At 37.0% G+C, this 27927-nt stretch overlaps 1 protein-coding gene across 1 annotated transcript; it reads right to left on the reverse strand.

The window, feature by feature from the left end:
• Positions 1-2700: 2700 nt before the first annotated feature.
• Positions 2701-27895, reverse strand: HSH2D (hematopoietic SH2 domain containing). The gene is made up of 6 exons (XM_074306191.1): positions 27804-27895; positions 16066-16195; positions 13715-13804; positions 10593-10758; positions 6408-6530; positions 2701-3901 (listed from the first exon to the last, which is right to left on the reverse strand). Exons 2-6 carry the CDS (start codon positions 16161-16163, stop codon positions 3518-3520), a joined length of 861 nt encoding a protein of 286 aa, XP_074162292.1. The 5' UTR covers positions 16164-16195; positions 27804-27895; the 3' UTR covers positions 2701-3517.
• Positions 27896-27927: the final 32 nt, after the last annotated feature.

The raw sequence follows: 27927 nt of genomic DNA on the forward strand, positions 1-27927 counted from the left end.
ATAATTCCAAATTGCTCTTCAGAATGATTGGATCAGTTCATAATTCCACCAACAATGTATTAGTATCCCAGTTCTCCCACATCCCTCCAACATTCATCATTATCTTTTGCTGTTATCTTAGCCAATCTGAGAGGTATGTAGTGGTACTTCAGAATTGTCTTAATTTGCATTTCTCTTATCAATAGTGATTTAGAGTATTTTTTCATATGACTAGAAATGATTTCACTTTCTTCATCTGAAAATTGTCTGTTCATATCCTTTGAACATTTATCAATTGGAGAATGGCTTGAATTCTTATAAATTTGAGTCAATTCTCTCTCTCTCTGTGTCAGTCTGGTGAAACCCATGGACTTTTCTCAGAAAGATGCTTTTAAATAAATAAATAAATATTACAAAGGAAATCAAGTGTACTGAAATAAAATTATCAAAATATGTGTGTGGGGGGCAGCTAGAACACCAGCCTTGAATTCAGGAGGACCTGAGTTCAAATCTGGTCTCAGACAGTTAACACTTCCTAGCTGTGTGACCCTGGGCAAGTCACTTAACCCCAGCCTCAGGGGGAAAAAAATGTGTGTGTGTTTTAAAAGCAAGTTCATCAGATTAAGAACCCTTGCTGAAAACCTTCTTTAGGCTAAACCTCTCTGGTTGTATCAATTAATCCTTATATAGCATGGTATACTTTCTCCATCCTGGTCCCTTGTATACTCTTCTCAGATAACATATTAAAAGTATAGTTCATTACTTAATTTTTCCCTGAGGAGTCACCATTGCCTTCCATTACTATATTCAAAGAACTTATTTTTAAAAATTGATTGGGCCATTTTAAACAGATACTTCAATTCCTGATAAAATTATAAAATTCATGGATTAATTCATGAGAAGCCATCTGGTCTACCTTCTTACTCCCTCCCATTTTATAGGCTGAGGAAACTGAGAACTAGAAACATAAAATAACCCCCAAGATCACATGAGTACTAAGATTTGAATCTCCTTTTTCTGATTGAATCCATCCTACTTTCCACTATCCCAATTATTTACTGAGGTGGGAAGGAACATGTTGTCTAGGGGATGTGTAACAGCTTCTCCAACCTTTCCCTCCTTTTTCATTTGGCATAAGCCAAACCCAAGATGCATCAGTACCATTTTGTCACTCTTTCTTACTAATTATAGTCCTGCCTGTTGAGAAGCACAACCATGAACCCCGTCTCTTCTGATTCAGTGGGGTAGACGACATTGGTCACCTGTTTTCGCTAATATCCCAGGCCTGTTACATGGTCCATTCTCCTAATAAAAGAGTGTTAAAGTTTCAGTTAATTGAGGAGTCTGATGAATGAATTCTGCTTAACCAGAATAAAGAGACTGGTTTGTAGCTCCAGGGAGAAAAAAAATTTTCCCCAAAACAAAAAAATCACTTTACCTGAGTGAGTAAAAATAATAGAATGTAAGTTGATTTTTTGAATTCTTTATTTGAATTCTTTTCAGTTCTTAGGTAGCTTTAGCTTATATGCCTAAATTTCTTAATGTTGGGATAGGGAATTGCAAGGAAATCACCACACTCAGGTTTCCATTTTTTTCATACCTCCCCCACCCCTAAGACTGTGAAATCACAAACTCCAATAGCTTAAAGATACTTTGGAGATCATGTGGTTTAAACTCCAACCTCATGCATTAATTCACTTCCTAATTCAACTTCGAAAATTCTCCTATAAAAACATTGCTAGGGATATAAAGAGAGAAAGAAATAAGTATTTATGAAGTTCCTACTATGTGCCACCACTGTGTGAAGCACTTTACAAATATTATCATTTTTGCTACTCACGACACCCTGTGGGGTAGGTATTATTATTATCCTTAATACTCAGCTCTTCCTGACTTCAGGTCCAGAACCCAATCTACTGCAGCACCTAGAAAGGAAATAGTTCCTGCCCCCAAGGAATTTCCAAATCATCTACTGGGGGAAAATAATATGTACATAGATAGATAAATCTAACATCCCCAACAAAGTGGTTATCCAGCTCTCTTTGAACACTGTCTGTGATCCCTACCCACCCAAAATAGCTTATTCCATTGTGAGAAATGTCTTCTTTTATGCAGATAAAGACAGAACCTGCAATCTCATTGATATTGGTGAGGAAATTCTGGCTACTCATGCAGGCTTGCACCTTTTCTGCCACTGATGGTTTTAGTGCTTAGAGGCTGTGAGTTGCTCAAGGTCATATACTGAGGCTGTGTCAACTTTTGTTCTTAAAATCAGGTCTTTTTTTATAAGGAAACCAAATCTGCCCTTCTGTTCTTTTCTGCCACTAGTCAAAGTTCTGCTCTTTGGGGCCAAGCAAATGATTTCTTACCTTTTTGCTATAATGGTCTTTTCAATATGTAAAGACAAAAATTTGATATCCCCAGTAAAGTTTCTTTTCCGGGATAAAATTCTTTATTTAGTCCTTCAACTTGTATGGATAGATTTCTGGTTTCTTTATCAACTAATTATTTCCCTTCGGATTCTCTTGAGCTTGTTAATGTCTCTTACAATGGGATGCCCAGAATTGAACACCTGGAGTACAGCGCACCTATCCTTGTGAGTCATCCCCAGTTTCTCAGGGCCCTCAGTATCCTGGAGCAAAGGGTGGTAGGGGAGGGTGATGGGGTCAGGGTAGCAGTTCATAGTTTGAAATAAATGTGACAAATTCACAATGGTCATTCTCTTTGGCAAAAGGTAGGTTTATTTAGGGTAAGAGGTTACAGAAAAAAAAAGAAGTAAAATCAGAACCAGGAGTGGCAAATATGACATATAATTGGGAGAGAATAGGATTACTAAGGAAGGGAATTTGGGAGAATCCATTAAAGGAATATGCCATAAAGCCTGGGTATGTCATTGACTGGCAGGTTAGATCCACAGAGTTTAGCAGACTAACTGGGGTTAGCTAGAGTAAGGAGAAAGATGACATTAGAGGGAAGACACTATGAGGAAGAAGAGAGAGAGAGAGTATCTTATAGTGGACTTAGTCCTGAAAAGGACTTAGCAAAGATCTTTATCATAAGCAGATCTTTTATAGTGGAAATATAATCTTGAGGGTATCTCAGGGAAACCAAGGAAATAAAAGCAGGAACTCAGAGGGAGGGATCAAGGTGGAGGGGAAGTCCCAGAGATCTCAGGGGAGCCAGGTGAAATACCTGGTGGACCAGGTTCCAGACCTGTCTAAGCATAATGTTAATCAAGGTTATTAGGAGATGCACAGAGATTGGAGAAAAGGCCATGGAGGTTGGTAAAGAATATCTTCCTTACAATCACTCTATACAAACAGGATAGCCTGGGAATTGGTTATGCCTGATAATAGTATTCCTCTGGAAAATACAGCATGTAGTTCCAGAGATTACTATCCCCTTCTAAGGCCAGGAAAGATGGTTTCCTTAGAAGTTGAAATGGGGGTAGCTGATGTCCCAACCATTCTTGAGGCTTGAGGGGAGAGGTGGGTGTATTTTGGAAATGAAGGTCATTGACACATGTAGATGTAGATTTTTAGGTATATATATTGATATCACTAGGAAGGTTCTGTGCTGAATAGTCTACCTGGGTGGCAGATTCATCTTCCACTAAGCCTGGGGCCCCTCTGGGTTGGTTCTTTATAGGGCTCCCAGGTACTGCTGAAGAAGGGAGGAAGAAATTATTTTCAGAAATATGGTTTTTTACTTGCTCTACTTTCTTCTTCTCATTCTGGGGCATTTTCTTAAAATTATTCCAGATTTCTTGTGGGGCATCATTCACCAAGGCCTTCTCAGACCTCTGGGTATGGCCTGGGGCTGGGTGTGGCTTTTCAGGTTTGATCCCTGGCTGGGATGACACATGTGATCTGTTAGCCTTGAACATCTTTGCCAATTTTTTCCGAGATGATTTCAGAGATATCTGTAAACAGAGCTCAGTGTGAGTGGCTACATCATTCTGACTTAGACCTTGGAAATATTGGAAAGCTGGTCTTTGTACCTTTCCACTCCTCCCTCCCCTTTTAAACATCCTCCCTGACACAGGGAAGGGTAAGCCCAATATTCTTCATTAGGGTAGCCCTCTGGACCTTTTCTAAAAAAAAATACACAGAGCTAGAAATCAGGAAACCCAAGTTCTAGAGCCATTTCCCCCACTAATTAGCTTTGTGATCTTGTGGAAGTAATTTTCCATTCTCTGGGACTTTTTCTTCAACTGTAAAAGGTGGGGTTTAGACTAAATTTTCTCTAATGCTTCCTCAAGGGTTTGACATTCTAAGTGTTAGGTTCTAAGATTTCTTCCAATTCTGACATTCTATGGTCTATGTTCTGTTTTTTTTTAGATATAAAAATTCCATTGTTCAGTCTGACAAAAGAATTCCCTATGAAATGATATTTTATTTTTTTGGAGGCAAAGTTAAGTGACTTGCTCAGGGTCACACAGTTAGTATCTGAGGCTGGATATGAACTCAGATCCTCTCGATTTCATGGCCAGTATTCTGGCCATTTTACCACCTAGCAATTCTAATGATATTTTAAAGAAATCTAGTAGCTAAGTAATACAATTTAATAAAGGTTCCCTTAAAGACTTGAAGATTTAAACCAAAGCACTGAATTGGCAAGAAGGGCATGAAAAGTGGAAAGTGAGTTTTTATAAAGCAAGAGCAAGAATAGACACTGGTATTCTTATACAGAAAGGCCAAGGCAGAGAGGGAACTTGATCTTAACCAAAAGATTATTAAGAGTCCAGGCAAAGTGACCATAAATTTGTTCCTCAACCTTCTTCCCTGCACCTGACTTTTACTAGCTATGTGATCTTGGGCAAGTCATTTAGAATGGGTTCTTTACCTGGGAACCTTAAGTTTCTTAAAAAAAAAAAACCCACAACTTTTCTGTTGGTAAATATATTTTAATAGAATTGATTTCCTTCATTTAAAACATTATTCTTAATATGTGGTTCCTTAATTGTGGATGGGATAATGAGCTGGAGAAGGAAATGACAAACCACACCAGTATCTTTGCTAAGAAAACCCCAAATGGAGTCACAAAAAATTTGAACTGATTGAACAACAACACATCTATCTAATATGAAATCCAAAACTAATTCCATTTTGTTTGGTTCTTTCCATTTTGTGATTTTCTTTCATTTTATTTTGTTATAAATCAAGTAATTATAGGGAATTAAGATATTGAGTCAATTCTAAGAAATTGAGATATTGAGTGCTAAATACAAAATGTTCCATATATATTGTGATGTGTTCTTGAAGTAACCACGGAGTGTTTCAGGTGACATAATAGATCAAATATCGTCCTTTCTGAAAGAACTGAGTTTGAATCCTACCTCAGGTACTTAGTAAGCTTGTGATGCTGGATATGTCCTTTAATTTCTCTTTACCTCAATCTTCTCAACTGAAACCAAGAGGATAGTAACAGCTTTCAAGGTTGTTGTGAGGATCAAATGAGATAACATTTGTTTTTGTTTTCAGTCATGTCTGACTCTGTGACCATTTGGAGTTTTCTCAACAAAGATACTGGAGTGATTTGTTATTTCCTTCTCTATGCATTTTACAGAAGAGGAAACAGAGGCAGACAAAATTAAATGACTTACCCAGGCTCACTCACTAGGAAGTATCTGAGGCTGAGATTTTCCTGACTCCAAGCCTGCACTTTATCTATTGTACCATTTATCTAGCTGCCCAAATGTTTTTATAGAATTTCATAAAACCTCAAAGTGCTATATTAATGATACCTACTGTTATTATTTCTTGGCTTTTGATACTGCCATCCAATGTATTAGGGATCTCTTCCAATTTTTTATCTTCTGCAAATTGGCCAAATATGTCACCTACACCTTCCTCCAAATCTTTGATAAAAATGTTCATAGGACTATAGATAAGAATTGGTAGAAACTTCAGAGAACATCTATCCTAATACTTATATGCTGCAGATGAGAAAACTGAGGTCTAAAGAGATCAAGTGACACCCCCAAAGTGGTACGTGACAGAGAGACTATTTGAACCTATATTTTCTACCTCTACTATTCTCTCAACTGGAACAAGGCCAAAGACAGATGATGGAAGTAGAAACCAAGAACAGAAGGTGAGAATTTCAGAGGCAGATTTAGCTTGGATATGAGGAAGAGCTTCATAACAATGAACATTATTCAAAGGAGGAATGGGATAACTCCTGAAGTAATGGGTCTTTCTTTCCTAGGGATGTTTGAAGAGAGGTTGGATGACCTTGTTGCAGGTCTTGTAGGGAAGATTGCTTGTCAGGTCAGATGAGATAGCCTCTAAAAGTCCTTCCAGATCTAAGATCCTGTGATTTTTTTCATTCATTACGGACCTCCTCGAGGTTGATGTTGGGTCACTGATTACGACTTCCTAACTTTTATCATTTAGATCACATTCACATAGGGAAAGATGGCTTACAGAAGAAAATGAGATCTGCTTGGACATCTGAGCAGATGAGCTGTCCACCGATCTGATTTTACTGTTCACTACCACATTGGAGTAAGGGGAGATCTCTTCATAATTTTCTTCATTTTCATTCTCCTGAAAAGAAGAAAAAATAGTCATTTCTTTCCATTAATTCAACAAGTCTTTATCAAGTGCCTACTGTGTGAGAGATGTAAGGCCCTTGAAAGTAGGGACAATTTCTGTTTTGTGTTTGTTTCACAGTGATTAGCAGAGTACTTGGCATATAGCAGGTGCTAAATAAAGGCCAAATGATTATTGAATCTCTATTGATGGATTATTATGCCCCAGATACTGCATTGGAGAGCCCCAAAGGCATTGGAAATAGTAATGCAAAAAAAAAAAAAAACCCAAAACGAAAATATGTTCTTGGCCTGCAATGTCTACCAAGCAAGCATATTAATGGGGACCAAATAAATAATAATTGTTAGCATTTATATAGCATTTTGAGGTTTCCAAAACACTTTATGTAGATCATCTTATTTGATCCTCTACGATATTGAAAAACTTATTACCTGTTTTTTACAGATGAAGAAACTGAGCCCTGGGGAGGTAAAGTGATTTACTCAGTGATTCACACAGCCAATAAATATCTGAGGCAGAATTCAAATTCAGGTCTTCCTGAAGTCCACAATGAAAGTTAGCAGAGAAGGCAGGAACCTAGAACAGAACTTATGGCACAAATCTAAAGGAGTTTTGTATGTAAGGCAACTAAAGCAGGAATAATTAATGACTCTGGAATATAGAACTGCAGCATCTTAGAATCCAAAGTCATAGAATTGTTCTACTCTGAGTCTTAAAGTCAAGTGAACCCAGATAATAGAATCTTAAGATCTCAGCTCATTAATAAGCATTTATTAAGTTCTTATTGTATACCAGGTGCTAGTACCAGGGATACTCCCCCCCCAAAAAAAAAGGACAAAAATAGCCTCTGTTCTTGAGGATCTCGTATTCCAATGGAAGAAACAAAAATAAAGATGGATGCGGAGTAGGTGCAAAGTAATCTCAGAGGGGAAGGACTAGGAGGTGTGGGAGGGATCTAGAAGAAGGGGGAATTTCAACTGAATTTTGAAGGATGCTGAGGGGAGGAGGATGTGCATTTCAGACAAAAACACTGAGTTGGGAAAATAACTGTTGTGTTTGAGCCTCAACAAGAAGGCCAGTGTCACTAGGTGATAGAGTAAATGGGGAGGAGAAGAGTATACGAAGACTGGAAAGTTGGAAAAAAGCCAGTTTTTGAGGGATTTAAATGCCAGAGCATTTTATATTATAGAGTTGCTAGATGGTACAGTGGATGGAGCACTGAACCTGGAGTCAGAAGAGCTGAGTTCAAGTCTGGTCTAAGACATTTATTAGCTGTGTAATCCTAAAGCTGTAAACCTGTAACCTTATTTGCCTCAGTTTCTTCACCTGTAAAAAAGAAAAAATGAGCTGGAGAAAAGAAATGGCAAACCATTCTAATAGTTTTGCTAAGAAAACTCCAGATGGGGTCATGAAGAGTCAAACATGATTGAAATGATACAATACCTTATATTATTTCCTAGGCATGACATGGTCAGTTCTATACTTTGGGAAAGTCACCTTGGTAGGGGTTGAAGGATGGATTAGTGGGGAGAGAGGTGAGGTGGAGAGACCAATTAGAAGGAAAGGCTTAAGTATATATTATTTATCATTCTTTTGTGTAAATTATGATTATGATTTTAGATAGAAAAAGGAGAATGGCTATTAAATCTTTAACATGTTGGAGTGAAAATCTAGCAATTTCTACATTAAAGGACTGAAGGGCTTGGAATATGATATTCCAGAGAACAATGGAACTAGAATTGCAACCGACAATCACCTACACAGCAAAAGTGAGTATATTCCTTCAGAGGAAAAGATGGTCGTTCAAGGAAACAGAAGATTTTCAAGCATTCATAATGAAAAGAACAGAACTGAATAGAAAATCTGATTTTCAAATACAGGACTCTGGAGAAGCATAAAGAGGTCATCAGGAAAGTGATAACATTAGGGACTTAATAAAGTTTGCCTGTTTACATTCCTACATGGGAGGATGATACTTTTAACTCAATAGAATGTTTTCATTATTATGGTAGTTAGGAATATATATAGACAGAGGCACATGTATGAATTGGATATTAAGAAATAATATCTTTTTTAGTGATGAAATTAAGGGGGTGAGAGAGGAATGTACTGGGAGAAAGGGAAATGGAGATGTAGAATGGTGCAAATTATCTGCCATAAAAAAAGAGGCAAGAAAAAGCTTTTACAATGAAGAGGAAGAGGAGGAGAAAAGGAGGAGTGAGTAAACCTTACTCTTATCAGAATTAGCTCAAATGAAAAATAGCATACATACTCAGTAGGGGTATATAAATCTATCTTACCCTTTAGGAAAATAGAAGAGGAACGGGATATGGGCAGGAGTGGGGTGGTTGATAAAAGAGAGGGCATATTGCGGATGGAGTGGTCAATAGCAAAACATTTTTGAGGAGGGACAGGATGAAAGAAGAGAGAATAAATAGGGGGAATACAATTATAAGCAGTAATTGTAAAAGAAATTTGGAGGTAAGTTTCTGTGATGGAATATTATTGTTCTCTGGGAAATGATGAGCAGGAGGCTCTTAGGGAAAAAAAGGAACCTGGAAGTCCTCCATGAACAAAGTGAAACATACTGTATACAAAATAAAAGCAATGTTTTGGGATAATGAACTATAAATTACTTTGTTATTATCAGTAGTACAATTATCCACAACTACTCTGAAGGACTTAGGATGAAAAATCCTATTTATAGCCAGAGAAGCAATTGAAAACAGATCAAAGCATTCTCTATTTCTCAATCTATCTCTCTTGTTTTAATTTAATTTTTCTTGAGGGTTTTTATTTTCCTTAGGGTAAAAGATCAATGTTTTCTTTCACAACTTGACTTTTATGGAAATGTTTTACCTAACTTCATATGGGGTTTCTTAATTGTGAATGGGGATAAGGGAGAGAACTTATATCTCAAAAATCTTAAAAACAAATAACAAATGATTTTAATGTAACTGGGGAAAATATTAAATAATACCTTCTTCCAAAATAGCGTACAAAGATCAACTATGAATGACTTAGCTATTCTCAGCAAGAAATGATCCAAGACAATTTCAAAGGACTTAAGTTGAAAAGTGCCATCTGTCTCCAAAGGATGAACTGCTGAGATCTAAATGTAGATTGAAGCATACTTAAATTTTTTTTTCTTTTTCTTTTCTGTGTGTGTGTGTGTGTGTGTGTGTGTGTGTGTGTGTGTGTGTGTCTGTGTCTGTGTCTGTGTGCGGGGGGGTATTTTCTTTCATATCTTGGTCAATATAGAAATATATTTTGCATGAATGAACATGTATAATCTATATCAAATTGCTTGTCTTCTTAAGGAAGAAAGAAAGCAAGGAATGAAGAAAATTTGGAATTCAAAGTTTTTTTTTAAATTGCATATTGTAGGGCAGCTAAGTGGAGCAGTGGATAAGAGCATCAGCCTTGAAGTCAGGAGGACCCGAGTTCAAATCTGGTCTCAGACACTCACACTTCCTGGCTGTGTGACCCTGGGTAAGTCACTTAACCCCAATTGCCTCAGGGAGAAAAATTGCATATAGTTATTGCATATAATTGGAAAATATAAAAAAAAATTTTCATATATACACACCCATATATGTATATGTATAAAATCTATTATATATCAGGCACTTGGGATTCTAATATAAAGAATGAAGCAGAATTCTTATTCTAATGAGGGAGACAAGTGCATATAAAAACAAAGTGAATATGCAAAGTGTAATGCAATATGAATGCAAATGCAAAGTGAATAAATATAAGTAAATATGTTGCTTATGTATTTATTAGAAGCTGGTTGCTTCTTCTACATATGTTTAGAAATGACCAACAGAATTGGAACACATGGCTAGACCTATAGGGAATTCTTCCTCTTGGGATCTTCAGATATCTTGCCAGGAAAAGGAGCAATTCTACTAGCTATTTCACTCTATTTGTAGGCTATTTCTCACCCTTCTGGTTTCTGGGAAAGGTTGACCTCAGCCGGCTCCATCTATCTGTCCATATGGTGGCAGAGGCTCCCTGCAAAGACCCTCCCACCCAAAGCCCTACCCCTCTCACCTGGCTACATGGCTGAGTTAGCAGTTCTTTGTAAGGATGGAGGGGAGTTTCCTGGTAGAAACTCACTAGTTCCACTAATGTTGGGTGGACTTCCATTTCTCCAGGGATCACCAAGTTGCCATCAGGCAAACACTTGATCATGAAGTGGCGGTAGCAATCCCTGGCTCTGAAGGGAAGAGACCACAAATCAAATCAAATTTGTACTGGGGGGGAATAATTTTGGGGGAGGAATTCTTAAAGCTCAGGATTGGGGATAAGAATGGAAACTAGACTCTCCAAAATCCCAATCTGAGGATTGAGAGAGGATTGGTCCTCTTTCTCTAAGGGAATGTTTCAAAGTTATCATGCCTCAGTTCTTGACCAAGGGCCAGGTATCATTTTATGTGGAGGAAGAGAAAAAAGATAAAGAAAGGAAGGAGAGGATTAAGGGAAAAGTGGGGAAGGAAGAAGAAAGGACTGGGAAGGTAGATTTCCTAATGAAAAAGGCTGTTTTGTTAATTAATTACAATTCATGACAGCTCTCTGAATCAATATCCATTTCTATTTGTTAATATTCCTCCAGAGAGATTTATATGAACTGATGTTAAGTGGAGTGAGTAGAGCCAAAAGGACATTGTACACAGCAACAAGACAGATGTAGCTCTTTTCAATAATGAGTGATTCAGGTTAATTCCAATAGACTTGTGATGGAGAGAGTCATCTGCATCCAGAGAGAGGACTATGGGGACTGAATGTGAATTACAATATCGTATTTTCATCTTTTTTATTGTTGTTTGCTTGATTGTTTTTTTCTTTTTTCATTTTTTCCCCTTTTTGATTTGATTTTTCTTGTGCAGCATGATAATTGTGGAAATATAAATAGAAGAATTGCACATGTTTAACCTATATTGGATTAATTACTGTCTATGGGAGGGGGAGAGAAGGAGGGAGGGAAAAACATTTAAAACACAACTTTTGCAAGGATAAATATTGAAAACTATCTTTGCATGTATTTTTAAAAATAAAAAGCTATTATTTGATAATAATAATTCCTCCAAAGCTGGGCCTACGTGTCATTCCTGTGGAGAATGGCTTTTTTTGAAACAATTGTTAGCATAAACTCCAGGGAAAACAAGACTGTCAAGTACTTGTATATAAATAATTAAGGTTTGAAATATGTGTTCTTATCTATTTACCAAAGCAGATCCCAGGAGAAGGAAATAGCAAACTACTACAGTATCTCTGCCAAGAAAACTCCAGATGGGATCACAGGGAGTTGGACACAATTGATAGGACAGAACAATGACTCTACTAGTTATCTGAATAACTTTATAAACCAAACTATCTCTTCCCCATTTCCCCTGCCACTACCAGTCTCTTATAAATATTGTCACTCCATCGTTAGTCTATAAGCTTACCTACCTCTTGGAAGAGACCTAGGGTGCAGAATTGAGGGGGGGAGGGAGGAAATATTTTTTTGGACATGACCAATATGTGGATTTGTTTTGTTTGACTATCCATAATTATTATAAAGACTTTGTTTTTTTTAAATTTTTTAATGGGAGAGGGAAGTGGGAAAGAGAGAAAGTAGCTGGAAAAAAAATAAAATTAAGTTAAAAAGCCCCCACCAAAAAAAAAAATAAAGAATATAAGTTACTTGAGGGCAGGGATTGTTTTTGTATTTGTATTACTTAGCACAGAGCTTGGCATGTAGTAATTGTTTAAATCTTTGTTCATTCATTGAAAATGTTATTCAGATCTTTAGTTAGAATTCCTTGTATATTGAAAAATTCCCTGGAAAAATTCCCTATGTCCTTTATTCTGCAAGAACTCAAAAGAATTTTCATTCAGGACAACTTGGTTTCTCACTTGAAGGGGAAAAGGGAACAAATATTTATTAAATGCTTACCATGTACTATATTAAGCATTTTAGTCATATGATGTTATTTTGATATGATATACCTTCTAGGGAAGCATAGTGGTGGGTTACTATTGCAATAAAGCTTTGCTCTTTGGCTAAGGAGATGGGTTCAAGCCTGCAAATTCTTTTGAGACATCTTGCAACACTGGTCTGGGACCCCAAACCCTTTCCCAACCTCAACAATTTGATCCTTAAAATAAGGGGATAACCTCCAGGCAACTTCAAATCCTCTAGTGCTGTTTGAGACCCTATTGGGAAAATATTTTCCCTCTGAGAGGGAAAGCTTGATTTTTCTTTTCTATTTTCTTTGCTTTACTGTCTTTGTATTTAAGAAGACTTTTGTAAGTACTAAGACAGGTAGATAGATGCCTATGAGAGATATTATGTCTGTTAAATTGTGGAAGCATGTATTTGGAGGTGAGTATAATCTCTATAAGCATGGACTCTCAAGGAAGAAAGTTAATTTCAATTACTCAATTACTAAACATTTATTAAGTACCCATTGTTCTAAGTGCAGGAAATTCAAAAAGAGGCAAAATTTCTGCATTATTTAAAAAGTGGGCCACATGAGACTTTCTTCACTTAAACAGCTCCTAAAATTTATACAACTTATTTAAAGTTTTAATTTTATAACGAATTCAGGTTAGGCTCTCTCATATGCAAATATGAGAAATTAGAAGGAGTTTGTCCCCCATCCCATCCTCTCCCTCTATCTGTTAATTGGGAGAAAAGGTCAAACTAGACCTTTCTAGTATTATGAATTAATAAGGGCAGCTTGGTGGTGCAGTGGATAGAGAACTGTTCAAATCTAGCCTCAGACTCTTACTGCTGTGTGACCCTGGACAAATCATTTAAGACTATCTGCCTGTTTCCTCCTCTTAAAATGAGCTGGAGAAAGAAATAGCGAACCATTCCTGTATCTTTGCCAAGAAAACCTTAAATGTAGTCATGAAATACATGATTGAAAATATTGCAGGATCAGAGATCATAAATTAAAAGCTGGGAAGAGTCTTAGAAGATATTTAGTCAAACTTCATTTTACAAACAGGGAGACGAAGGTCCATAGAAATTAAATGGCTTTGCCAACATTACATAGATTATAAAGGAAAAAACTGGGATTTCATTTCAAGTCTTTGGATTTTAGCTAGATACTGTGGACTTGTTATAGTCTACAATAGGTCTGGAAGTGAGAGATCTGTTTCTTTTGGTTTTGTCTCCTTACCTGTAGGACAGAGTGTAGCCCACATGACTTTCGCTTACTCGTACTAGGAAACATCCTACAGGTTTCTTCTGGAGCAAACTTTCAGCGGATCTAGAATATATACAAGCCTGAAATGAATCAGGGCAGATCCCAGGACTCAATCAACCTCTATCTATTCATTTAAAGCCCACCTCCCACCCCTTCACCCAAATAATTCTTCACCAAAGACTGTACCTCCCCATCTCCACCCCCCCCAATAAAAAAATAAAATCTTGTAAACTTAGGTTTCTTGCAAATCACCCTTCCTGCCTCCACTCCAATTATAGAGGTAGAAAGGACTTCAGAGAATCAACCCCTGCCAGTGCTGGAATCCCATGCAATTGGAATTGCAAAAAAAAAAAAATCTGATCAAGCTGCCTCTGTTGGAAGAACTCTAATGACTGAGGACTCACTACTTTATTGAATTACTGGTAAGTTTTAATTTCTAGGAAGTTCTTTGATCAGAATCTATCAATCGTCAACTTCCCTAATGTATGCCCTCACAGAAGCAATCTAATTTGGAGGCAGTTGATTAGTTTGTTAGTTTTTTAGTCTAAATGATGTGGGTGATGTAGACACCAAAAGTTGGGGTTCAGTCATGTGAAGAATTCACAATGGCCATTCTCTTTGGCGAAAAATAGATTTATTTAGGGAAGAGATTACAGACAAAATAAAGGGATACAATAGATATCATGAATGATCAATATGAAATAGTGTGGGAGAGCTTATGAAAGACAAGTTCCTTAGTGGAACTCACAATTATCCAGTGGAAAGGGAGCCCCCCATGAGGTTGGGGCAGGCCCTTAGCTGGCAGGCTAAATCCTAAAATGGACTTAATACCCTAAAAGAGATAGCTGTAAAGAGAAGAAGTGGGGTTGGGAAGCAGAGTGGAGTTAGGGGAGAAGGGGAAGGAGGAGAAAGGGGAGACATGGGAGAAGGGGACGGAGAAAGACAGCACAAGGTTGAGTGCCAATGGCTGACTGACCCAAAGGAAGGCAGCAGCTATGAAATGGCCCATAAGTAGATTTTGTAGGGAAAATTTAACCTCAGGGACATGACTGGGATTTCTGGCAGGACATGGCAAGGTGAGACTGCTCAAGACCTTTAGAAAGGGTAGGATTACAGAACTAAGCTGATGTCTACCAGTACCTTTTCCCAGCCTGCCTCAGGGTCTCATTTTTATCAATTCCTCTGGTAATTATACCTAACATTGAAGACCTCATCATAAGAATGCTCCTAATTGCCTTAGGCTGGGAATGACTAGACTGGGATGCTGGAGCTGGATCAGTTGCATCTGGGGATCTTCTATTTTTGAAGCTGTGCATATATAATGTTCTATAGCAGCTTCTGGTATGGTTCTAAAAATCTTTATGATTATATAATTTTTCAGTACAAGTTTTGGAATGAGATAGGACAGATTTGGGCCATTCTTTGTACAATGGATATACATGATATAAAAGGTAAGCATTTTGAAATGTCTGTGTTCAAAACCATTTCTTATCCCCATTCTGCAAGTTCAGTTTATGGAGATTTAAAAAGCTAAGTTTCACAATGGATAGAGCATTAGGTCAAAATGATTTGAGTTTAAATTCTGCTTCAGTTACTTACTAGCCTTGTGAACCTTTGACAAGCCAATTAACTTTTCTGTGTTTCAATTATCTCATAGGCAGAATGGGGATAATAACAGACCTTATCTCATAGGGTTGTTGTAAGGATCAAATAATAATGAAAATAATAATGAGAGCTAGTGTTTATATGGCATTTTAGGGCGTAGAAAACACTTTCTACATGTTAAGTCATTTGAGACTCCCAACAACCTTATAAGTGCTATTATTATTCCCATTTTACATATGGGGAAATTGAGTCAGAGAGTTTAAATTGCTTTCCACTCAATAAGTATCAGAGGCAGTATTTGAGCTTAGGGCTTCCTGACTCCAAGTTCTGTGTTTATTTATAAATCTAAGTACTTTGGGGACCTTAAGGTGCTATAGAAATACCAGCTATTATCATTATTATTAATAATTCTTCCTGGGGCTTTGCTCAATGCAAGGAAAGGGAAAAATCCAATAGCAAGCTAGCAGAAACATGGAGCTGGGAGTAGCACAGCTAACAAGTGGCCCTCTGCTTCTGCCCTCCTCCACGTTTGCAGTATCATCCATTGCTGAGGCTGAGAGATGGATTGCTTTGTCCCTGGACAGATGCCATGAAATTTTCTCTCTAACATCTGGGTTATGGGCACCCCGAATTTCTAGCTACTTCCCACTCTGACTGGCCAAGATGGAGAGGAAGCTTCACTTTCCCCACACTGCTGACACAAGGGGAGGTAAACTCACTCTCTAGAAATGGCTCCATGGTACCATGTGGGGATCCCATCTTGTACCAGACAACTGTTCTGAATCTCTCCAGAGGCAAGTGCATCTGCATTCTGCATTCTGTCTTCTGTGTTACCTCTCTATAGTCCACCTATTATAAGGGAAATGAACATTAAAGTCTGATTAGCTCAGTTCCAGGATCCTCATCTGCTTCAGGACATGCTCTTTCCAGCCCTGAATCTTTTGGAGTCACTGGTGAATATATAAATATTGATCCCAGGCATATGGGAATATAAGATTACAAACTGGTTTTTGCTCATAATATTCAATCAATATATACATTTTATGAAAGGCCCAGTAGATTCAGGACTCTATGGGAGAAATAAAGCTAAATGAATCATGATCCCCTTTAGTCCCGGAGGTCACATTCTGTTAAGGTGTTAAGGGTTATTAAGGATTTTGCCTATTTGACAAAGCAAATGGATAAATAGTAAAGATCCAGGCCATTGGTCCAGATCTGAAGGCACTGGGTTCCATAAATCAGCTTCTGACAAAATACCCTTTGGCTTGGATTCTCAATAAGGACAATACCTGGCACAAAGGGAATGCTAAATAAATGCTTATTGGTAGATTGACTTTGGGAACATCAAAAGTTAGCTCCTGTCTAGTCCTCTACAAAAAAGGTAAAACTCCCATGAAAGCACTCAGGCCCACAAAACGTTGTCTGTAGAGGATAGACTTGATTTAATTCAACAGAAACACAAAACAAAGGATTTACGTCCAAGTTCATGAACTATCAAAACAACCTCTTTTCTTCTCTAGTGAGCCTTCCCTTTTTGCAGAGAAGTATATAGTCTCTAGATTTATAATATTTACCTAAGACTGAGGGTTCATTACAAAGGGAAAATACTAAATATTATTACATAGTCAATGTGATCTGTTCAGTCTTGGGCTTGCCAAAGAATTGAACCTTTTCAAATATGCAGTCACAGAGCAAGTAGAAGGTAAGGTCTGAGTGTCTCTTTGTAGCTCCTCGACTCTAGCTCCTTTTTGGACTCAAATTTTTCTCTTTAGTCCAAGAGCTCACCATTGCCTATAAACGATTTCTCTCCAGGACATTGAATGCAAGAACTGGGCACTGTCCAGAGATCCTTGCTCTTCCCTCCAAGTGGCTTGGTCCAAGCACTTAGTGTTATTCAGAAACTCCTCCTTAGCATACAGGTAGCTTGGTCCCAGAGTTCCCCTGTCATCTTCCAAGGCTTCACCACTGACAATTCATTTTGGCCAGCTCATGTTCCTAAGGCTTTGGGCGTAGGCAAGGAATTCTCTGTCCCACTGCTATGAGCCTTTACCGGGGACACATGGATCGCTCTTTTTCTGGGAGTTTCCCTGGAAAAGTCCAAGGAATCTTGGCCAAGTCTCTGTGAAGTCTCTTCCTTATCAACAGTTCTTTCCTCTGCTTCTCTCCTTTTATCTTGCTTCCTGCCTTTCTCTTTCAAAATAATCATCACCATCACCACCAGAATAAACATCATCATCATCATCATCATCACTACCATCAACTTCATCTAGACTTGACAAACATTAACAAAGATGAATATTTCCTTATATACAATAGAAAAAGAGAATTCTATATGACACTGTGGATCTCTATTACACAGCTCATTTTTAAAAGCCTATTTTAAAAAATAAAGTTTATATTAAATTTATCATGGTAGTTTCAACACGGGCATGCTTGTCTGTGTCCCCTTCTATGTTTCTTTTTGCTCTTTTGTGTATTATTATTAGTTTTTCTCTCTTTTTTTTTTCTCCTTCAATCAAAAAAAAAAAGAAAAGAAAAATGAAAGTCTTTGTTTATAACAAATCAATTAAAATACTTATTGGGAGACTGTTCAGAGAGTGAAATGATCCATATTCACAGGAGTTTACATTCTAATAGGGAAAATGATAATAAAATAAATAAAAATGCAGAAAGCATAAAGTAAATACATACCAATGTGTGCAAAATATGCAAATGTTAACTGAAGGTCTGTAGTGGATAAAAGATAAAAGACTAAAAGTTGAAAGCCTTCAAATACCAGACATTCCCCACCCTAAAAGGGTGGAAGATTTGAATATCTTAATTCCCTAGATATGCTCTTATTTCATTTCCTGTTCAGCTCACTTTTTTAAAAAATGTTTTTTCTAATTTATTTTTATTTATTTGGTCAAATATTTACCAATTAAATGTAAAAAAATTAACATTCTTTTTTAGTTCACAAATATTTATTAAAATTTTTCTTTAACATTTTTATTTCAAATTTTGAGTTCCAAATTCTATCTTTCCTCCCTTTTCTTCCCACTCACTCCCTGAGTAAGCAATCTACATGTGCAATTATGTAAACGTTCTTATATTAATATTTTGTACAAGAAGACTCAAATAAAAATTTCCATATTAGCCATGTTGCAAAGGAAAACCAACAGACCAAACAGAAAAATAAAATAAAGAAATATGTTTCAATCTGGATTTAGTTTATCAATTCTCTCTGTGGAGGTAGATAACATTTTCCATCATGGAGCCTTTGGAATTTCCTTGAATCATTGTTTTCATCAGAATAGCTAAATCTTTCACAGTTGATCACTGTTATAATATTGTTTGATCTTTTGATCTATTCACTTTATTTTACAGCAATTCACAAAGATCTTCCCAGTTTTTTCTGAAATCATCCCTCTTATCAATTTTTTTTATAGCATGATAATATTCCATCAAAATCATGTAGCATAACTTCTTTATCAATGCCCCAATTGATGGGAATTCCCTCAATTTCCAATTTTTTGCCATCTCAAAAGAGTTGCTGTAAATATTTTTGTACAAACAAGTCCTCCCCCCCCCTTTTTTTTTTTTTTTTATATAGACCCAACAATGGTATTGTTGGGTCAAAGGATATGTCCAGTTTTATATCTCTTTGGGCATAGTTCTAAATTGCTTTCCAGAATGTTTGGGTCAGTTCACAACTCCATCAACAATGCATTAGTATGGCAGAAATTAGATATGGATCCACACTTAACACCACATACTAAGATAAGATCAAAATGGGTCCATGATTTAGGCATAAAGAATGAGATCATAAATAGATTAGAGGAACAGAGGATAGTCTATCTCTCAGACCTGTGGAGGAGGAAGGAATTTATGACCAGAGGAGAACTAGAGATCATTATCGATCACAAAATAGAAGATTTTGATTATATCAAACTAAAAAGTTTCTGTACAAACAATACTAATGCAAACAAGATTAGAAGGGAAGTAACAAATTGGGAAAATATTTTTACAGTTAAAGGTTCTGACAAAGGTCTCATCTCCAAAATATCTAGAGAACTGACCCTAATTTATAAGAAATCAAACTATTCTCCAATTGATAAATGGTCAAAGGATATGAACAGACAATTCTCAGATGATGAAATTGAAACTATTTCCACTCATATGAAAGAGTGTTCCAAATCACTACTGATCAGAGAAATGCAAATTAAGACAACTCTGAGATACCACTACACACCTGTCAGATTGGCTAAGATGGCAGGAACAAATAATGATGAATGTTGGAGGGGATGTGGGAAAACTGGGACACTGATACATTGTTGGTGGAGCTGTGAAAGAATCCGGCCATTCTGGAGAGCAATTTGGAATTATGCCCAAAAAGTTATCAAACTGTGCATATCCTTGATCCAGCATTGCTGCTATTGGGATTATATCCCAAAGAAATGCTAAAGAAGGGAAAGGGACCTGTATGTGCCAAAATGTTTGTGGCAGCTCTTCTCGTAGTGGCTAGAAACTGGAAGATGAATGGATGCCCATCAATTGGAGAATGGTTGGGTAAATTATGGTATATGAAGGTTATGGAATATTATTGCTTTGTAAGAAATGACCAGCAGGATGAATTCAGAAAGGTTTGGAGAAATTTACATGAACTGATGCTGAGTGAAATGAACAGAACCAGAAGATCGCTGTACACTTCAATGCTGTATGAAGATATATTCTGATGGAAGTGGATATCTTCAACATAAAGAAGATCCAATTCACTTCCAGTTGATCAATGATGGACAGAAACAACTACACCCAGAGAAGGAACACTGGGAAGTGAATGTAAATTGTTAGCACTACTGTCTATCTACCCAGGTTACTTAGACCTTCGGAATCTAATACTTAACGTGCAACAAGAAAATTGGATTTACACACATATATTGTATCTAGGTTATACTGTAACACATGTAAAATGTATGGGATTGCCTGTCATCTAGGGGAGGGAGTAGAGGGAAGGAGGGCAAAATTTGGAAAAATGAATACAAGGGATAATGTTATAAAAACAATTGCTCATGCATATATACTGTCAAAATTTTTATAATTATAAAATAAAAAAATAAAATGTTAATAAAACAAACAAACAAACAAAAAGAAAAACTTGTTTTTTCAGTGATCCAAGGCAATCCCTATAAACTTTGGATGGAAAACACCATCTGCATCCAGAAAGAAAACTACGGAGATTGAAGGTAAATCAACATGTTATGTTTACTTTTTTTTTCTTGTCATGGTTTTTCCCTTTTGTTCTGATTTTTCTCTCCCAAAATGATTCATAAAGAAGTGTATATTTGGAAAGTGAATATACATGTAAAAAAATAAAATACACATGTAGAAAAAAAACCCAACAACTAGCATTAGTGTCCCTGTTTTTCCACAACCTTCCAACATTTGTCATTTTCCTTTTTCTCTCATATCAATCAATCTGATAGGTATGAGGTGGTACCTTAAAACAATGCACTTCTCTAATTAGCAGTGATACTAGAGCATTTTTTTCTTGTGACTTGATTCAGTTTACTCTTTGTACTGTGTGGGTGATGGATAAGAAAATAAAAAGACTTCCCAATGATGAGTTTCCTGGGGAAGGAAGAAATGATGACATTCAAAAGCAGTGTACTGGAGTGAAATGTGGGCAATAGGAAGCCACTTGAATTGGGGAGTCACATGTTCATATCAACACTGAAAGAAAATTATTTTGGCAGCTATGTATAGTGTGGATTACAGTGGACAACAGAAACAAGTATATTCAAATGATTAAAGTTAAGCAAAACAGATTCATACGATATCATCTCTAAAACTATGCTTCTTTTTGCACTTCTAGTTCATCAGTCATCTCCAAAAGGACAAGAAACATGCTTCCTCATCAATCTTCTGTTTGGTTATTGTAAATATCAGAAATCCCAAAGCAATTTCTCTCAAGTAGAAGCAAGATACTATATGAGAAAGAAGTGTGTACCAAGTAAGTCACTGCCTCCATCTCCCCTCACACATTCATGAAGATGAATCCAAAAGTCCCAGGGATGGCTGTAACTTCCAGACCACTTCCTCTGCTTCCAACCTGGCCCCCAACAACCAATAATAAGAGGAATAAACTCTGTGAATACAATCTATACCAACCACTGATTACCTGACCCACTGCCACTGATGGTGAGAAAAAGCCCAAGAGACCAAGAAATAATAGCACCCCTAGGACCACCAGCCTATTTCCAGATTGCCCCTTGTAGGGGAGCAACCCTTTTGGAGAAGGGGAAAAACAGTCCTATTATAATTGCTGAATAATTTCAACCCACTGGGCAGGCTTAGCTTCAATTTAGTTGAAGCTGTAGGGCTGTGGGAGAAACAGGAAGCAACATGTGTCAGGCAGGTCAAATCATCGCTTCCTTTCACATTTGGATGGAAACAGCCCAGAACCCTGGGTCCAGGCCCTGGCAGCTGCTATTAAAGCCTAGGAAAAAATTCTCAAACACTAAGTCTTTGAAAATGTCAGATAATTGAATATCAGAAATAAAAACGGTTTTATCTATAGAACATTAAAGAAGATGCATTCCCATCTATACTCTAAAGACTAGGGAATCTATTTGATTTGTGGCTGAAACCTATATGTGTTATCTCACTTTATTAGAATAGAATATAAATTCTTTGAGAGCAGGAACAGTCTTGCTTTTCTATTTATATTCCCAGTGCTTTGCATATAGTAAAGAATTTAAGAAATGTCTTTTCATTCATTTATTCAAGTCCTTGGAGATTTTCCTTTACATTATTATTATTTTTATTTAATTCTTTTCCTGGTTCTGTTTACTTCACTTAGCAACAGTTCCTAGAAATCCCAGATATCTATCTCTGAATCTATTTTTTTTGTCATTTCTTATGACACAATGATATTCCATTATATTTATACCACAACTTATTCAGCCATGCCATAATTGATGGATATCTCCTCAATTTACAAGTCTTGGCCATAAGAAAAAAATGTCGATATTAATATTTTCGTACACATGATACTTTCTTTGATTTTTTTCTGGCTATTGGCCTAGTATCTGATCACTGGATCAAAGGATATTCCCAGTTTAGTGACTTTGGGAATATATTTCCAATTTCTCCAAAGTCCCTTTAACAATTATTTTCCATTTTTGTCCTTTTTGCTGGGTGTTGACAAGAATGGACTGTTAGCTAACATGATCTCTATCCTTCCAAGTTTTTTAATTTTCAAATTTGGTAAATATAACTCTATGCCTTTATCCACGTCATTGATATAAATGTTGAGCAGAAGAAGACTAAAGGTAGATATAATAATGATACCTAGAAGAAAGGTGAGGGAAAGGGAAAAAGCAGGTATTAAAAATGTACAATGTACCAGATAGTGAGCTAAGCATTTTACAAATATTATCTCATTTGGTCCTAGCTAGCATTTATCTATCACTCTATGTGCTTTATGTGTATCATTTAATTTGTCTCTCACAGTAACTCTGGTATGTTCTGTTATCTCCATGTTGCAGATAAGGAAACTGAAGTTGATAGAAGTAGAGTGACACAGCCTGCTTAAATAGCTATTAAGTGCCTAATGCAGAATTTGAACTGAAGTGTTCAGGACTCCAAGTCCAAAGTATTATGTACTATGCTACCATGAACCAAGGAACATTCTATAGAGATTCCTTTTTTGACTAATCATAGTATCATAGATTTAGAACTAAAAGGCACCTAAGAGGTAATCTAGTCCAACCCCCCTACCAATCCATTAACTTATATTCTTTGGATTTGATTATTTAATCAGTTCTGAATCCACTTAAATTTACTATGGGTCATCTTAAATCTTTCTGTCTTCCACTACAATCCAATTCAACAATCATTTATTAAATGCCCTAGACTACAGTGATGCTAAGGTTATATAAAAACAAAATGAAGAACGATTATTCTTCTCTTAAATTCTAAAAGGGATGGAAAGATAGGGAAATATTTTTGTCTATAAGGTTATCAAGAGAGACTTGATGATATTCTTTCCTAAAATCCAGGAATATCATTTCTATACCATTCCACTGATTTGCTTATCTAATAATCCTGTCAAAAGAAAATTTAGTTTGAAATAATTTGCTCTCACTGAGCCCATGCTTTTTTTTTTTTTTTTTAATGGTCCTTGCTTCCCTTTCTAAAAGTTCAACCTTTTAATGACACATTCTAGAATTTTGTCAGGAAGTCAAGCTTACCTTCCTATTGTCTGAACAAATATAACTTCTTCTTTTGGGATTTTTCACTTCTTCAAATGGGTGATCAACTTCCTGGATGCCAGCTCTGAGAGTCCAGATGTTTGCCAATAGGCTGATGTTGAAGACTTAAAGGGTATGAGCCCTCCTAAGCCCAAGCTGACCTTACCTCAAGAAGCCCTAGCATATATATATATATGAAATTAAACCTCTGTCTATTTGATTGTTGTATTCCAGTTTTTGTTCAACTATGGTGAGTTTCAGTTTAGTGTTTGTATGCGACAGATGGGCAGGGCCTAGAACAGGTGTGTTTTCTTTCCTGAACCATAGAGTGATTGCCTGGGGAGCAGGTTTTCTGAGGTTCAGGAAGTGAATGAGGACAAAATGGTACTGTTAAATCTAAAAATTAATAAACAGACTAGTTATAATTCAGAGTAAGTGGAACAGCAAGCATAGAGATAATGTATGGCTGCAGATGGCCCTTACCAGGATCACAAGACAGAAGAAAGAAAACTTAGAACATACAGTGTGTGAGCTGGAAAGAGCTTTAGAATGCAGAATTACAGAGTTGGAAAGCACCTCAGATCACAGGATGCCAGAACTGGGAGGAAATTTAGAACACACAATGGCAGAACTGGAAAGGATGTTAGAGTCCAGCCTCTAATTTTATAGATGAGGAAACTGAGATCAAGAATGATATAAAGACAGCCCCAGAATGTGAGCTCTTTGAATGTTTTAGTTTTGTTTTTGTATCCTATAGTGTCAACCTCCCTAACAAGCAACTAATAAGTGCTTGTTGATGGATCAAAAAGTCAAAGGACTTTAGAGATGGAAGAAACCATAAAGATCATCTGGTTCTGGCAAAATTCAAACAGGAAATTAAGGGAGTGCCAGACCTAACTAATCTAGTAATTTTTCTGCTTTATCACATAGCCTCTGTTATATTTTCCATGAAATAAGCTAGCTCTGAAAATTTTAACTGCATACTAAGTCTGCCTGACAGGCAGATCCCTTTTTAAGGAAACTTATACAGATAGGTCTACAAAATAAATACTAGAAAAAGCTTACATTTAGATACTTTGGGATTGATGATGTGATTCTTCTCTTTGCAAATGACTCTTGGACTTTAGAAGGGGTTTCGAAACATCAGAAGGTTCTCAAAAGTGCTTTTAAATTATGAATCAATTGCAAAAGTTTTCTTTGTCCAAAATCATTTCAAAAGTCATCTGTTGCATACAAGGATATGTAGCCCTCTTTATGTGTTGTTTGTAGGACCAAGATGGTTCCTTCCCTAGCCCCCTCCTCCACCAGATTCTTTGGTTTTGCCATGCCATGAAAAAGTAATTGCCATTGATTATCTCTCTTCCCCTTCCATTTCCCAAACATGACTATTATGAAACCCACAGAAAACCCTGAACCCTCCACATTCCCCTCCCATTTTCCCCAGTTGACTCAATAGCACCAAATGTTATACCTATATCTGCAGTGGACATAGACACCCTGGAGAAATTGGTTGTGGTATGGCAGGAAGGACAGTTGATTGAAAATGAGGGTAGCTGGGATAGGTTACCTAGTAGGGAGGTCATTTAATTTCCCTGGGTCTCAGTTTCCTCATCTGTAAATGGAGAAGGCCAGAATAGATGATTTCTAAGGGCCCTTCTGTATTGTTTCTAGAGGCTATTGTTATATAAATAATAATAACATTTTCATTTCTTAAACAATTTAAGGTTTCCAGAGTTCTTCCCCCACAAAAATCCAATGACATATGTACAATTATTATTGTTCTCATTTTACAGATAAGAAAACTGACTTGCTCATGGGCAAACATTACAGAAGTGTCAGGATTAGGATTCCAACCCAGATCTGAGACAAAATCTGAGTGAGAAAGTATCAAACGGTATTTCCATGAATCCCTCAAATATTCCAGAAAAATGGTTATTAAGTCTTTGTTTGATAACCCCTTCCTCATAAGGCAAGTCATATATTCTACCTTCAAATGATTTTAACTATTAGGATTTGTCCCCCTTCAACATGCTCCTACTTTCATCCCCATCAAGCTGAAATATGCCATTCTGTAATCATCTCTTTGTATTGTATTTCACAATAAAAAATAAGGGGAGAGATACCTTTGATACAACTCATAAAACTTGGTCATAAAAACTCATAGCACAAGTGAGAGTTGTAGCCCACACATTCTCCTCCTGGGCTAATCCTCTACTCCTAGGAACCAAATTGTGGAAAAGTCTGTGAGGGAGGAGAGGCTGACTTGGTTCTTAGGACTTGGTTGCGTGGATGTCTTTCTATTCCTGATACTCTTTGACAAGTAGGGAGGGACTAGGTCACCCAGATTTGGTGCCATGGGCATTTGACATTTCCTCCCCCATCATCTTCCTGTGAGTCTGTGTGGGCTGGGTAGGAATGGGGGTAATTGATACATGTGTGTGTATGGAGGAGGAAATAAAGTCCTTTTTTTGCTCTGACCAGTGGTCCAGGAAGTAGCTGTGGCCACACTTTATACCCATAGCTGCAGGAAAAGGTGGTTTGGGCCCCGAGCCAGACCGCAGGGGTGCAGCAGAGTATGAAATCTTCCACGGACATCATCTGTCTGAAGTGCCAGGGCTATTGACCTGTCTGCAGCTTGTGCGGCTAACATGGTGAAACAAGACCTGGATTTAAGCCACAAGAATCTAGATTCTGAATCCTGGGTGCAGACTCTACTTTTGCCACTGACAGGTTGTATAATCTCTGACAAGTAACTTTTCAATTCTCTGTAACTTCATTTTGAGGTTTTCTTAGTAAAGATTGTGGGGTAATTTCAAGGAAATAATCCTGAAGAAAGGAGTGTCTTTTCTCTTTCATTGGCTTAAGTCCCAAGCATGTTTCCTCTACTGTTAGAGGGGGTCACTAGTACCCCAATCCATTTAACCATTTGACACTGATAAGCTTTTCTAAAAAGGTGTTTACTTTGAAGATATAATAAGAACAAAAAACAAACAAATGCCTTGTGGCCATTTTCTCTCCTATAACACCTCTGTCTCTGAGGTAGTGCAGGTTCATAATTTAGCATTGGTTCCATCTATTTCATTTCCCAAAACAGCATCTTTTCTTGATGAGTCTTGTCTCAGCTACTACTGCCCTGGGATCCTAAAGGTCACTCCTTGATTCTCAATGCATTGCTGTTATACTTGGATTCCTATTTTATTGAAAAAATTAAGGCTGTAACACCCTCTTATTCCCTTCTCAGATCACATTACTCAGGTGCCTTCCTTAACTGTCTCTTTCACATCTGTCTCACAAGAAGAGATAACTCTTCTTGCCAACCATACTCTTTATATGCTTGAATGATCCTATTCCATTCCAAATTTTTCTGTAGATTGATCCCTCTTCAATAATCCTCTTTTTAAATTGTTTAAAAAATTTCAAAAAAGATCAGCCTTTTCTTCCTTTAATTTCTCTTCTTCCACTCCACCCCCACCATGAAAAAGCAGGGAAAACAAATCCTCTGTTAAAAGCATGTATAGACAAGCAAAATAAAATTTCTCATTGGCCATGCCTAAAAAACTGTCTTTATCTGAATTTGGCATCCATTACTTCTCTGTCAAAAAGTGGGCAATGAGTCTTCAAGAACTGTGATTGGTCATTGAGTTGATTAGAGTTACCAAGTTTTCTTTCATATGTGTGTGTGTGTGTGTGTGTGTGTGTGTGTGTGTACACACATATATATGTATGCATGCATCTGTCTGTCTCTTGGAATCAATCAAACTCTGCCTTTTCACTTTCCTCACTTCTATCCCTTTCTCCCATTGAGAACACAAGGAAAACAAAACCTATGACAAACACGAATAGTCCATCAAAACAAATTTCCACATTGATCATGTCTTTAAAAATATCCTAGATCCTTCAGCTCTCTGTCAGAAGGCAGGTAATATGATGCATCGTTAATTTTCTGGAATGTTGCTTGGTCATTACACTGATAATGCTTCAGTTCAACATCTATCATGTTTATAGATCATAATTTCTTCATCCATTCCCAAATTTATGGGTATCCCCTCAGATTCCCATTCTTTGCTATCTCAAAAAGACCTAAAGGTTTTTTTGGATAAATCCTTATCATTTATTTTGTTTAGAATTATTTCTCCCTTAATCTACCCTCCTCACTTTTCCCCACTCCTTCCTTTTCCTTATATAGTAAAAAGTGTTTCTGTATCCAACTATTTCCCATGACTTACCCTTCTCCTTTATTCCCTTTTCTTCCTTTCCCTTGTAGAGTAAAATGTACTTCTGTACCTCCCTGTCTTCCTCTCTATCTCTTTCTGCCTCTCTTTTTTCTTCCTTCTTTTGCCAGTGCACACA

Source organism: Sminthopsis crassicaudata, chromosome 1, assembly GCF_048593235.1.
Source record: "Sminthopsis crassicaudata isolate SCR6 chromosome 1, ASM4859323v1, whole genome shotgun sequence".
Lineage (NCBI taxonomy): Eukaryota > Metazoa > Chordata > Mammalia > Dasyuromorphia > Dasyuridae > Sminthopsis > Sminthopsis crassicaudata.

Coding starts and splice junctions, on each gene's coding strand:
- HSH2D (XM_074306191.1), bottom strand. CDS start 16,163: ATGCAGAATGCAGATGCACTTGCCTCTGGAGAGATTCAGAACAGTTGT. Junction 13,805..16,065: donor CATGGAGCCATTTCTAGAGA/GTGAGTTTACCT, acceptor TATATATTCTAG/ATCCGCTGAAAGTTTGCTCC. Junction 10,759..13,714: donor GGCTACACTCTGTCCTACAG/GTAAGGAGACAA, acceptor TCTTCCCTTCAG/AGCCAGGGATTGCTACCGCC.